The 13,437-nt window shown below is 34.8% G+C and overlaps 2 protein-coding genes across 3 annotated transcripts in view; both read right to left on the bottom strand.

Annotated features, from left to right (window-relative positions):
- Positions 1 to 1,703, bottom strand: part of LOC136043948 (JNK-interacting protein 1-like) — a 112,376-nt gene extending 110,673 nt beyond the window's left edge. The window contains exon 1 of the mRNA XM_065729023.1: positions 1,560 to 1,703. Coding sequence (XP_065585095.1) covers positions 1,560 to 1,642 — 83 coding nt within the window. The 5' untranslated portion in view covers positions 1,643 to 1,703. The remainder of the gene's footprint in view (positions 1 to 1,559) is intronic.
- A 9,343-nt stretch (positions 1,704 to 11,046) lies between these two features.
- The window catches only part of LOC136043944 (uncharacterized), a 101,412-nt gene continuing 99,021 nt past the window's right edge, over positions 11,047 to 13,437 (bottom strand). For both annotated transcript variants that reach the window (XM_065729015.1, XM_065729016.1), the window contains 2 exons: positions 12,295 to 12,481; positions 11,047 to 11,280 (listed from right to left, as the gene is read on the bottom strand). In XM_065729015.1, coding sequence (XP_065585087.1) covers positions 11,195 to 11,280; positions 12,295 to 12,481 — 273 coding nt within the window. In that variant the 3' untranslated portion in view covers positions 11,047 to 11,194. The remainder of the gene's footprint in view (positions 11,281 to 12,294; positions 12,482 to 13,437) is intronic.

Raw genomic sequence — 13,437 nt, 5'->3', positions numbered from 1 at the left:
GAGTGAAGTTCCGGTTTGGTGTTGAAAGAAAACTCTTTTTGTCTTAAAAATCCCATCAGCATGGGTATCTGCCGATGGTACCTTGGTTCTCCCTATTACCTCATCTTTCATTGGACGAATATCACAATGTTGCAATACCATCACATAATTAGGGTAAAATCCTATACTCATACGTCTTTAGTCTTGTGCCTTACATTTCAACCTTAAAAGAAAGTATGGGTTGCTTGCGTTTGTCCACAAACGCAAAAAAGACAAAAAAGAAATAAAAGTCTCACAAGACATAAAAAAAATTGGTTGAAGGACAGAAAGTGCCTATGTCAGATAATTAATGAACATAAATAATATACTAATTCAGTGTCATATGGAAACTCGTTGATTGAGTCTCGGTGACTGCATTAATGCTTATCCTTTACCCAACCTAAGCTCTAAATAATTTTTCCTCCGTGTTTGTAATAAATAAGACATCCTTTAAATACCCTTTAAAATTTGAAAAAAAAACTGTTGAGATACAAAGTGAGGATACCAAAAATCTATTAAAACGGACTAAACAAGTATTAAACCGTCATTGCTGATATTACTTTCCTGAATCTACAAAGATTCTATTAGGATTTGTTTGTCGTACTCAAGGCCGTGTCAAGTATTTTTTTTTTTTTTTTTTTTTTTTTAAGTCCTTGAACTTTAGCCTGGAAAATATAGGCTTAAATGCTCCTTAAAGACTTGCTAAATGCATTGCAAATGTCAATGTACAACCCTTTTACACATACTTGACGGTTTTGACGGTTACACCTTTTTAAGACTGTGTTCGTAAAAAGCTGTATATAACTCCACTGTAACAATTCAAAAGAATTTAAGTTTCATTTTTGTAAAACTTGTACTTTGTCAAACCAAGGAAGCATTATCAATTGGTTCAGTGTGTTTTTCAGATCTTACTAGGTTGCAATTATTTATTAGATTTTTTTCTAAAACACTGTTAATTCTCTGTTTCCGATCACATAAACAATGTGAAAGCAAACTTTTGTTGTCAAATATATTTTTGCGGCATCTCTTATGCACAAAAAACGGATAAATCATATTAAAAAGCCAAAGACGTGTTTCTTAGCTTTTCCCACCATCCTATAAAATTTATGTTCATTGACATAGCACCTCACGAGTTTCCAAAGTAATGAACTTTGTCAATTAGTTAAAATAGCAATAAAGTTAACTTTACAAGAGTTAAAATTAACATTAATGTTCTAATTAAGATTAATGAAGCTGTTGAAATTTTGACCTATCTTAGTGAAGAAGAAGAAATAATTGAAAGAGCTGTTACAGAACTTGTTCCGAAACTTAAAAAACACTATCGCTATAGAAGATATTCAGAAGAATCAGAAGAATCATTGGAACTATCAGTGTTTCTAAAACCATCATGTTTATAAAGCTGTCTGAAACTACCAGTTTGAGTTGAGTGGCGTTGATTCCCTTTTGACTGTTTGCAAAAGTTTCTTAAAACATTACTAACCACCTATGCCACTAACTAGTTAACATAGTCGACCTAAAAGGGTAGCCAGAACGAAACTTACGTGTAGCATTGTGGCTTCGCTCTAATATGCTGAGGCATCTGATCAAAATAGTTCTTAAACTCTTCAAATTCTCTATCCGCCATTTTTATACTTAAGAAATTACTTTCACTTTCCTATTCATCTAAACAATCTTATACTGGAGAAATATCGATCTTCTTTCGCGGATTCGTTAGAAAGCGTGGAGACTTTGCAGGTACTAAGTGACCGCCATCTATTTTCTTTCTATTTGTGATGTTAATTTTGCTCGTTTACTTACTTGTTACTAAGAGCCAGCAGAGAACAGCGACCATCAAGTCGGCGTTTTTACCGTTGTCAAGAAATAAATTAGAAAAAAGAAATTTCTGAAGAGTCTGAAGTCTGAAAGTACCTACATCCGTAAAAATGAGTCTACAGAGCTTCTTAAAGGCTGATTATCTGTCATTGATGCCATAATCACATCTGACAGAAAATAATTTTCAGAAAAGTCTGTCAGATTTATCAGTATTTTGCTCGTTTACTTACTTGTTATTAAGAGCCGGCAGGAAACAGTGGCCATCAAGTTGGTATTTTTACTGTTGTCATGAAATCAATTAGAAAAAAGAAATTTCTGAAGAGTGTGAAGTCTGAAAGTACCTACATACGTGAAAATAAGTCAACAGAGCTTCTTAAATGCTGATTATCTTTTATTGGTGCCATAATCACATCTGACAGACAATAATTTTCAAAAAAGTCTGTCAGATTTATCTGTATTTTGCTCCTTTACTTACTTATTATTAAGAGCCGGCAGGAAACAGTTGTCTTCAAGTTGGTATTTTTACTGTTGTCATAAAATTAATTAGGAAAAAGAAATTTCTGAAAGAGTCTGAAGTCTGAAAGTACCTACATCCGTAAAAATAAGTCAACAGAGCTTCTTTAAGGCTGATTTTATGTTATTGATGCCATAATCACATCTGACAGAAAATAATTTTCAGAAAAGTCTGTCAGATTTATCTGTATTTTGCTAGTTTACTTACTTGTTATTAGGATCCGGCAGGAAACAGTGGCCATCAAGTTGGTGTTTTTACTATTGTCATGAAATAAATTAGAAAAAAGAACTTTCTGAAGAGTCTGAAGTCTGAAAGTACCTACATACGTGAAAATAAGTCTACAGAGCTTCTTAAATGCTGATTATCTGTTATTGATGCCATAATCACATCTGACAGACAATAATTTTCAGAAAAGTCTGTCAGATTTATCTGTATTTTGCTCGTTTACTTACTTGTTATTAAGAGCCGACAGGAAACAGTGGCCATCAAGTTGGTCTTTTTACTGTTGTCATGAAATTAATTAGAAAAAAGAAATTTCTGAAGAGTGTGCAAGTCTGAAAGTACCTACATACGTGAAAATAAGCAACAGAGCTTCTTAAATGCTGATTATTTGTTATTGGTGCCATAATCACATCTGAAAGAAAATAATTTTCAGAAAAGTCTGTCAGATTTATCTGTATTTTGCTCCTTTACTTACTTATTATTAAGAGCCGGCAGGAAACAATGGCCTTCAAGTTGGTATTTTTACTATTGTCATGAAATAAATTAGAAAAAAGAACTTTCTGAAGAGTCTGAAGTCTGAAAGTACCTACATACGTGAAAATAAGTCAACAGAGCTTCTAAAATGCTGACTATATATCATCGATCCCACAGTAATATCTGACAGAAAATAGTTGTCCGAAAAGTCTGAGTAGAGAATCCAGTGGCATGTTGAATTGAGTAATATAATATGAAGCATGGTATGAGGTACTGTTTTCAAACAGTTCGTGGTAAGGAACTGTAGTAAGGAGCGACCCGGCTCAATAGTAACCAAAACTCTAAAAAATTGAATTTTGATATCAATAGCTACTCAAAAGAATCGTATTTTAATGCTGATTTTAAATATATAAGTTTCATCAAGTTTAGTCTTACCCATCAAAAGTTATGAGCCTGAGAAAATTTGCCTTATTTAAGAAAATAGGGGGAAACACCCCTTAAAAGCCGTAGGATCTTAACGAAAATAACACCATCAGATTCAGCGTATCAGAGAACCCTACTGTAGAAATTTCAAGCTCCTATCTACAAAAATGTGGAATTTTGTATTTTTTGCCAGAAGACAAATCACGGGTGCGTGTTTATTTGTTTGTTTTTTTTTGTTTTTTTTTTCTTTTCCCCAGGGGTCATCGTATTGACCAAGTGGTCCTAGAATGTCGCAAGAGGGCTCATTCTAACGGAAATGAAAAGTTCTAGTACCCTTTTTAAGTGACCGAAAAAATTGGAGGGCATCTAGGCCCCCCTCCCACGCTCATTTTTTCCCAAAGTCAATGAATCAAAATTTTGAGATAGCCATTCTGTTCAGCATAGTCGAAAACCTTAATAACTATGTCTTTGGGGATGACTTACTCCCCCACAATCCCTGGGGGAGGGGCTGCAAGTTACAAACTTTGACCAGTGTTTACATATAGTAATGGTTATTGGGAAATACGTTTTCAGGGCGATTTTATTTTGTTTGGGGGTGGGGCTGAGGAGAGGGGGCTATGTTGGAGGATCTTTCCTTGGAGGAATCTGTCATGGGGGAAGAAAAATTCAATGAAAAGGGCGCAGGATTCTCTAGCATTACTATAAGAAAACAATGAAAAATAAACATGAAAACGTTTTTTTAAATGAAAGGAAGAAGTAGCATTGAAACTTAAAACGAACAGAGATAATTACGCATATGAGGGGTTCTAAAAATAATTTGGCATAAAGAGCGAGGTATTTAGGAGGAGATAAATACCTTGCTCTTTATGCTAAAGTATTTTTAGTAATTTCAACTATTTATTCTACGGCCTTTCTGATTCAGGGGTCATTCTTAAAGAATTGGGACAAAACTTACGATTTAGTGTAAAAGACGAGATATTAACGCGGGTACAAACCCCCTCGTATACATAATAAAAATATAAGGTTATGAAAGTTTGTTACGTAAGTTAATTCTCAAGTTACGTATATTTTTTACTAATAAAAACGTTCGTTAAAAATTAAAAGTTCTAGTTGCCTTTTTAAGTAACCGAAAAATTGGAGGGCAGCTAGGCCTCCTTCTCCACCCTTATTTCTCAAAATCGTCTGATCAAAACTAAGAGAAAGCCATTTAGCCAAAAAAAGAATTAATATACAAATTTCATTTTAATAATTTATGTGTGGTTTCAAAAACCAAACATGCATTAATTCAAAAACGTTTAGAAATTACATAAAAAAAACGAATTTTTTTAGCTGAAAGTAAGGAGCGACATTAAAACTTAAAACGAACAGAAATTACTCCGTATATGAAATGGGTTATCCCCTCCGCAATCCCTCGCTCTTTACTCTGAAGTTTGACTCTTTGCCACAATTCTACTTTTTAAAACAATTAAAAGCTTTACGAAAAGAATTACGAGGTGACTGATTTTATTCTTCTAGTCTAAGGGTATAACGCATTTTTAGTTAATTTTTTTCGGCTGCTATAATATTTCTTTACCATTATACCCATTAGTAGAAAGAGTTTTCTCAGCAGTAGGGAATATTTTCACTAATATAATAGAGAGAGGCACTAATAATAGAGAGGCACAGACTGAAATAGCGCTGTCACTCTTTCATATTTTTTCCGCAAAGACCTGTGCTTGTCTAGGTGCGAAAGTCCTCGACAGTGATTCAATAAAAGCTATGGAATTATTCCAATAACAGAAACAGAGAGCTGATGTACCTGGAAGTGTGTTTTATGGTGGAAAGCTTTTCTCGGCTGCTACAAGATAACTTTATCCTCATATACATCAGTATAAAAAGAGTTTTTAGATTGGGATTTTTTGGTCAGACAAAACGATCTAAGATAGGTCACGAATTTGAGAAAATGTTTGAAGAGCCTTAATTTTGGAAAAAAATACATGTGAGTAACGTCCTATTTATTAATTTATATTAATATATATATATATATATATATATAAATACATATATATATATATATATATATATATATATATATATATATATATATATATATATATATATATATATATATATATCTTCTTTTTTTTCACTTTTGTTTTTGAATCTTTGTAATTTTCGCCGACGCAAGTATTATAACTGTATCTTTCTTTGTTTTTAATTTTCGTTTATCATTACTTTAGAATTTTTTTTTTATACCCTTTACTTTAGCTACTCGGATTGGTCAGATCGGGTCAGATCGAATTGGTCCTTTCATGTTTAATGGTGTAGATTCTTCATTTTCCTATAACAGGCCTTATAATTACTCTTTTTACCTGGTCTACTTAATCTAGGTGTTATGAAAATACTTAAAACACCTTTTGTAAATAGACTAATAACACTTGGTATTTTATACTTAGCTATGTTCCTTTTGTGATGTCGTATATGTCATAGATATAAAAATGATACAGTCACTCTTGGAGGGGGTGGCATGATTTATTCTCTTGAAATGTGCTCATAAACATGACTTCAATCACATGATTTTTCTTCTCAATCATTTGTTTCTTGTGTAATTTTGCCTCCATCAAGGACACTAAAAATTATGCAATTACTACTAAAGCAAATATGAAGTATGTATACTTTTCGGATATGATGACGTCACTGACATGAATTTTTCTTCAAAAATTAAGGCTCTTGATGGATTTTCTGTAGTTTCTGACCTAGGCCTGTATAGATTGATTTTTTAGGCCAGGAAATCCCAGGATAAAAATTTCTGAAAAAATATGTAGCTGTTTTCTAGAAAAAATAAATAAACAAATGCTTTCACAATTACTGATCGCTTATAAAGATGCCCTCTAATCACTTTTGACTACAAAAAGGGGCGCTAGCACTTCCAGTTTCCGATTGAATGAGCCCTTTTCGAAGTTTCTACGACAAATCTACACGAAATGCAAGTCTAAAAAAAAAACAAATAATACATTGTGCCCGCATCGCTCTTTACTTAGGCAGTGCAGTCGTTTTTTGAGAAAGAGACGTATATCCAAAAACACAGTTTCGAGAAAACTTGGCTCAAAAATTCCAGAAACCTCACTTCACTGGAGAGCAAGTAAGCCTGTAGTTAATATTTTTAAACTTAATTTGGGGTTTTTGATAATGCACAAGTCGATAGGTGGCTTTTCAAGTATATCCGAACTTGGGAAGTTGTCCATTTGGTCCTTACGTCTCTTCCACTAGAAACTTGAAAAACATACGCCCTTCTGAACAAACAAAAATTGGATATACATCTCTTTAGTTTTCTGGTCAGTTGGATATAAGTCTTTTACTTATATGATCAGTTGGATATACGTCTGTCCACGCGAGTAATGGCAAGGCTGGATATATACCAAGTTACTGCAGAGCTAAGTGATGGACAATATAAAAAATAAAGAAAGTAAACACTAGTTGATTGACCCCAATAAGTCTTCACTCCCTGTTGACGTTGGCATATTTTGCCAAAAATTGCGGTTGACTCAATTTGCCATCAAGGGAACTAGCTTCTCTAGTATGACGGCAAGTCTTTCACTCTGTATGCCTCTTGGCTTTGACATCATCGAGAGGAAAAGTTGACAATCGAACCTTCGCTGTAGGAAATCCCATTCTTGAGGAGGTTCGTCCAAGTCAGTTTTCACGGACATGGTTTGTTTGCCTCTGACAAAAGAAACCTGCACAATATCAGCTCAGTTACATGGCATTTTTTTCGTGTTTCTTCCTGACATCCTCAATCTGAAACTCCAGAGCATATTTTCAGGATTTCATTTTTTTTCCCCAGGGCTTGGAAAATCAGCTCGCTTAGGCTCTGGAAAGAGCATGCGACTTTGGTGTGACGAATCTTTGACTCGATGTAGGCATGGACTGTGTCCGCACTCATGTGACTATGGCCTTTATTCAAGTAACGAAGATCAATTCGGTTGATTGTGCTTTCTGAGGCGTTGACAATCTGAACCAAACCAGTGTGTTGTGTCTAATTTTGTTTTGGGTGGTACAGTTGTCACAGTACAGTATGATTTCTTCCACTCAAAGAGCAGCCTGAACTTCAATGAATTTGTGAAGAGCACTTGCAATTTTCTTCGCATTTCTTCCAGATATTTCCTCGTGCAAAGTCACAAAATACGAGTGACAAGTCGGGTTCCTTGTCCCAACTGATGCAAAGGTCTCGTTGAAAGTAAGGAGATGACTGATGAAAAAAGCGTCTTTTGAAGACAGCATCGTGGGCAGAAGAAGGATCTTCCGCAAGTCCAAGCTTTAAACCCTTTCGGTGTTTTTTCATACACGATCGGCGTCAGTAGCGTAAAGGTTGCTCACTTTTTTACTACTCTTGGTGCTTTTCAAGCTTTGTTACCTCAATTTCAGAGACTGATCCGACACTGATTTTGGCTGATAGGTGTGAGCAGGTATCACATTCATCAATAGAAGGCATTTTCAAGGAGATATGCTATTTCTTAAGTTCTTCTCGATACATATTCAGACCAATCTCCACTCCAGGATTTTTTTCTTTAGAATATTTACTAAGAAAAGAAAGTAATGGTAATTTCCCTTAAGAGATATTTCATGTTAGAACAGTGCTCGCGTCTATAGTGCGTCATAGAAGGCTCAAATGTCATAATATGTCGTCTAAAGAGCATTCTTTGTGCTTCTCCATAAATCTGTGCATACTTTCTCGCAGCCTTTCCTCATTTGTCCACCATTCCACAGAGTTTGATCTTCTGCGTACTTGCGAAGTACATGCTTAATGATCTTGTTGGATTTTTTTCGGGGGGGGGGTGGCCCAGGATTGCCAAAAACGTTTGTTTGCAGACCTGCTTCAGTTCAGAATCAACTGGGAAATAAAACATTGTAGATCTGTTCGTTCTAATGAAAGAATTTTCTGCAATTTAGACTCGCCTTCGCTTTGGCTTGCTGGCTGTAATTTACGGCTTAAGCGACTTGAGTTTCTGCTCAAATACAAACGACCAGAAGGATTGATTTAGCCTTTCTCGCAGCTCCTCGGTAATAAGTGAGTACTAAAGCTTACTTTTCCCAATCACACCAAGAGAGAATGGGTTTTTTTTTTATCAAAAATCGTTGTCAATCTCAATAACTGATTGTGCAGCTGACTGAATACGCAAACTTGTTGAACGAGTAGATGGACTAAGCTCATTTTCACTTATAAGTAACCTGGACTGGCCGGTTTCAGTTTCAAGTAGTCCCTGTGCTAATGACAGGACATCCTCAGTAGCATGTAGCAAAGTAGCTCAGTAGCAAAGTAGCTCAGTAGCAAAGTGTTTTTCATCGAGAGAGTCGGATCTTCTTGGATGTCACTTGATAATGCTGATACTGCAAGATCCAATGCTAATGGCAGGACATCTTCAGCAACGTCAGCTGAGACAACTTGAATAGAAGAAAAAGTGAAAGTTACATTCATCGAGAGAGTCTGATCTTCTTGGATTTCACTTGATAATGCTGGTGATACTGCAAGACTGAAGCAGTCTAAATTGTCTCACAAAGCATGATTAAAAAGGGGTGCAAAGCTCATATCATTTGTTTCAGCAAGAATATATGTTAGCCTGGAGATGTCAATATCTTTTACTTCTCCGTTGGATGCCTGAAGCTCTGGATCCATGTAAAAAGCAAAAGTTTCTTGAAGTTTCAGCTACAGCTCATACTCCGAGTTCATCTCAGTTCTCCCGATGAGAATTTATGTTTCAGTTAATCGATATTTGTTCGTGTCACCAATCTCTTTGTCATGTGAAATTTCAGCTTCGCAGTGTTCTGCAACGATTTCAGTACCGTTTATTTCTTGAATTGTTGACTGATTGAAACTGGAAACACCCGGCATTTCAATCTTTGCCCTAAAAAAAAGATAGTTCCAACTCAGGAAATCGCTACCGAACAGTTGCTATTTATAGCGTTTTTGCTTGCCAATCACTTCCAATTTTGCTTGCCAATTACTTCCAAACAAATAACAGCACGAGTGTAACATTTCCAAGTCGCCTTTATTCCAAGGCAACCGTCCACTTACTCATTGAAGTCCCCGCTAAACTCTTCCCAGTCCACTGACTGGCCTGGAAGCAAAATTTAACAAGCATTTTGCCTATCTTCCAAACCACTTAACCTCTTGTAAAAACGATAACACATATATATTAAGAACGACATAATATTTTAGTGAAAAGGACCCTCAACCCGATTACCACTTGTCTTACAGTAAAAGGGAAGTAAACCAAGCGAAATAGTAAAACCAATAAATCCAACAGGACTGCAAAAGTAAGACAACAAGACTGGAGTGAACTAAGTGTTAATCGAGCAATCCTAAAGTTTAAGTGAAAAGCCAGATCATATTTGTATCACTCGACTAAATATACTTCATTATGCTGATTACGTTAAGGGATTTTTTTACTGTTTGCCCTAACATAATGTTCAGAATATCTAAAGTCGCCCTCACAGCGCAAAATCCTACTATCAAGCGGGAGAGTTGATTCTCAGCACAAACGCTTCTTTTCTGTGGTCACTGGTCAGCTCCAGTAAGTTTGGCAAACTGCGTGAACAGCCGTTTTTCGTGAATTGTTTTCGTGACCTGTTGAATAGTTGTTTTTCGTGATACAACACAGACAAAAGCAGATAGAGCTTTCACAAACCACAGTGAAATTCCACTTTTTGAAAATTGGTGATTCATGAATAGCTGAATAGAAAAGTAATGCATTTGCATCGGGTCTTCAAGCATCTTCAAGTTAATAAGTCATGGGTACCTAAATTCCCAATCACATTCCTTTTCTGTTAAACTTTAAAAAGCTGAATCAGACTTCTCTTTACCTTTTGGCAGCTATGTCATGAGCCCTTTGGACTATGGTCCGAGCTCTTTGAGGCATGTTCCTTCACACAGCTTTGGATGAACTCAGACAAGTTCACTAAAACCTAAACAGTTTTGACTTAGCTCTACAATTGAAACAGATGAATGGTGCTCTAGTATCCGACTGAGAGAGACGTATATCAACGATCATTTTAAACAATTTTCTTAGTAAGAGAATAAGACGTATATCCAGCCACGTGACAGAGGAATCAGCTTTGATTGGGTTTAGGATATACGTCTTTTTCAAAAAGAAAACTTGGTAAAAGCAAGAGAATTTGTGGATATACGTCTGTTCAACTTCTAAACCGTTTAGCTTAGACTAACGTAGATGGCACCAATAGAAAGAACGCGAAAACTTACCACAGAAAGTGCTAATATCTCAATTTCTTCAAAATGGCGTTTACGTCTGATTCACAAAAAAACGGCTGAGTGGTATTGCGCTGTCTATGATATTAGGGTAATATTTAGGGCAATGCTTTTAAATCAAAATTGAAGGGCGATACTGATATACTTAAATTCATTTGCTTCTGATTTATCCATTTACCATACTACGGTGTTATTTCAACTCTTCTTAGAGAATGGTCTGAGCTTCAGAAAAATTTTCCTATATTGGCACGTTTTCAGTTTCGCACGTATGATACAAGACGTAAAGCAAACCTCAATAATGAAATTTGGTAGATGGACAATGCTAAATCTCAGTAATCAATTGACAGCAGAATTGTTGTATTATGCTGAAACATTACAACTGTAACACATCACAAAAAAATAACATAAACATCTTGTACAGGGAATATGAACCCATTTTACACATAAATTAATATCATGTCTCAGCATTTCCTTCTTGACCCGATTAATCAAAGATCGATACCAGTGTAAGCTTCTTTTTCTCTCATGCACTTGAAGTAGCTCAAGGCTATAAACCAAAAGTAGCTCAAAACACCTAGAAAAATAATTCACTTACAAAATAGCAGAGCTAAAACTTTTAAAAAATTAGCTCAGTAAAAAAGCAGCTCATAACACGTACAAAAATGATTTAGTTACAAAAAAGCCGAGCTAAACTTTTAACAACTTAGCTCAGTATAGGTAGCTCCGTAAAAAAGTAGCTCATAACACCTACAAACGTAATTCACTTTCAAAATAGTTGAGCTAAAGTTATAAAAATTAAAAAAATTTACAATTTCATACACGATATTTTTCTATCTTATATAATACATGCACCTTGCACATGGCGATCATGATTTTCAAAACTTCTAAGCGTAATCTTCTCAAAAACTACTGTGTTTGCTCTCCTTATTACCATCATCCTTGTTTTCATATCCCTTACATCACATAGAGCATTTTTGTATCGCATATAGTGTTTTCTATAAAAAAAAGAGACTGGTGCTACCGTACTTTGGTGCTACTATACTGGTGCTACTATTTTTGACTGGTGCTACTATATTCATGATCATCTTCTTGCACCAAGGATCTTGTTGATTTTTTTATTCTTAGTTAAAATTTTTGCTCATATATTGGTATCTTAGTTTGTTTGATTTGTTTTTTTTTATTAATAATTATAGCTATAGCCTACTCAATTAATTTATAAGGAAATAAAGAAGATCTTGGATATAGTGATTAACCAATCTGTAATTACCTTTTGTGATCAATAGTCATCAAAATCAATCACATAGAAATATTTAAGAACTCTCCTGAAAAAAAAATTGAATATAAAGGCAAAATAAGAAAAAATAAATAACTATACTTTTGAATTTTAAATTTAAACTTTTAGGTAAAATTACGTAAATAATTTATTTCTTTACGAGTGTTAATTACAAATGCCTCGATTCCAGATAGGATATGTCTTAAAATTATATCACTTTAAGAATTCCGGTGATAAGATTCTGTGAAAGCATCTTTGCACCAATTCAAACAGTAAAAAAAGAAGAAAACTTAAAACTATTAAATATCAGCTTACCAATAACGACTGGGAGGGGCAGCGTAACCAAGAGAATACCATCAACTGTGTATGAGTATGCATTATGTTTTCCATATACAAACGTCTCAGCACAAACCCATGCAATCAGCACAATTTCAAAGGCTGTCAACAATATAATGTGTAGTGCTTGTAATATGACGTAAATGCGAACGGCACCAAGGGCTTTCTAAGAAAAGGGAGAAACTATGAAGGGTAGGTTAATTGGTGTTTTTATTATTATAATATTTATAATTTATTATTATAATATTATTTTTATTATAGTGGCATTAAATGCGAGGGATAGCCTTAGTCGCTAAAATATCATTGACTAAGTATGAGCATGATGGATGTAAGGTGCGTCACAAATCTGAGTCTGAGTAAAAAAACTTAGTCAAAAAATTGACTAAGTATGAGTATTACTGGATGTGTTTCATAAGCAAAAGCTGCATCCCAAATCTGAGTCTGAGTCACAAAACTTAGTCAAATCATTGACTAAGTATGAGCATGCTGGATGTGTTCCATAAGCAAAAGCTATATCACAAATCTGAGTCTGAATCACAAACCTTAGTCAAATCATTGACAAATGAGTTTGCTGGATGTGTTCCATAAGCAAAAGTTGTATCACAAATCTGTGTAAAAAGCACGATTTCAAAAGCTGTATTCATCATTATCATTTTATTTATAACCCATGCCGGATGTGTTCCATAAGCAAAAGCTGCATCACAAATCTGAGTCTTAGTTACAAAACTTACTCAAATCATTGACTAAGTATGAGCATACTGGATGTGTTCTATAAGCAAAAGCTGCATAACAAGTCTGTGTAATGAGCCCAATTTCAAAAGCTGTATTCATTATCATCATTTTACTTATAACCCATCACAAAAACTGTGCAGTAGCCCAGAAAAAGACAGGGTAAAAATCTAGGAAAAAAAAGACAACAGAAATAAAAGCTCACTTTGATAACTACAAACAAGGGAAAAACAGAAAGAAGCAAAGATGAGAAGACTTCTGGCACTCGATAGGGAAATCACAAATATGCTTCTCAATAACCCCAGCTGGGCTTACCAATTGATAATTTTTTGCAAAAGATTGCAAAATTGTCCCTCAAGAGCTAGGATTTTTTCCCTTTTTTTGATATTTAAA

The sequence above is a fragment of the Artemia franciscana genome, chromosome 2 (genome assembly GCF_032884065.1).
Source record: "Artemia franciscana chromosome 2, ASM3288406v1, whole genome shotgun sequence".
NCBI classification, from domain to species: Eukaryota; Metazoa; Arthropoda; class Branchiopoda; order Anostraca; family Artemiidae; genus Artemia; species Artemia franciscana.
This window is presented reverse-complemented; position numbering and strand designations above follow the sequence as displayed.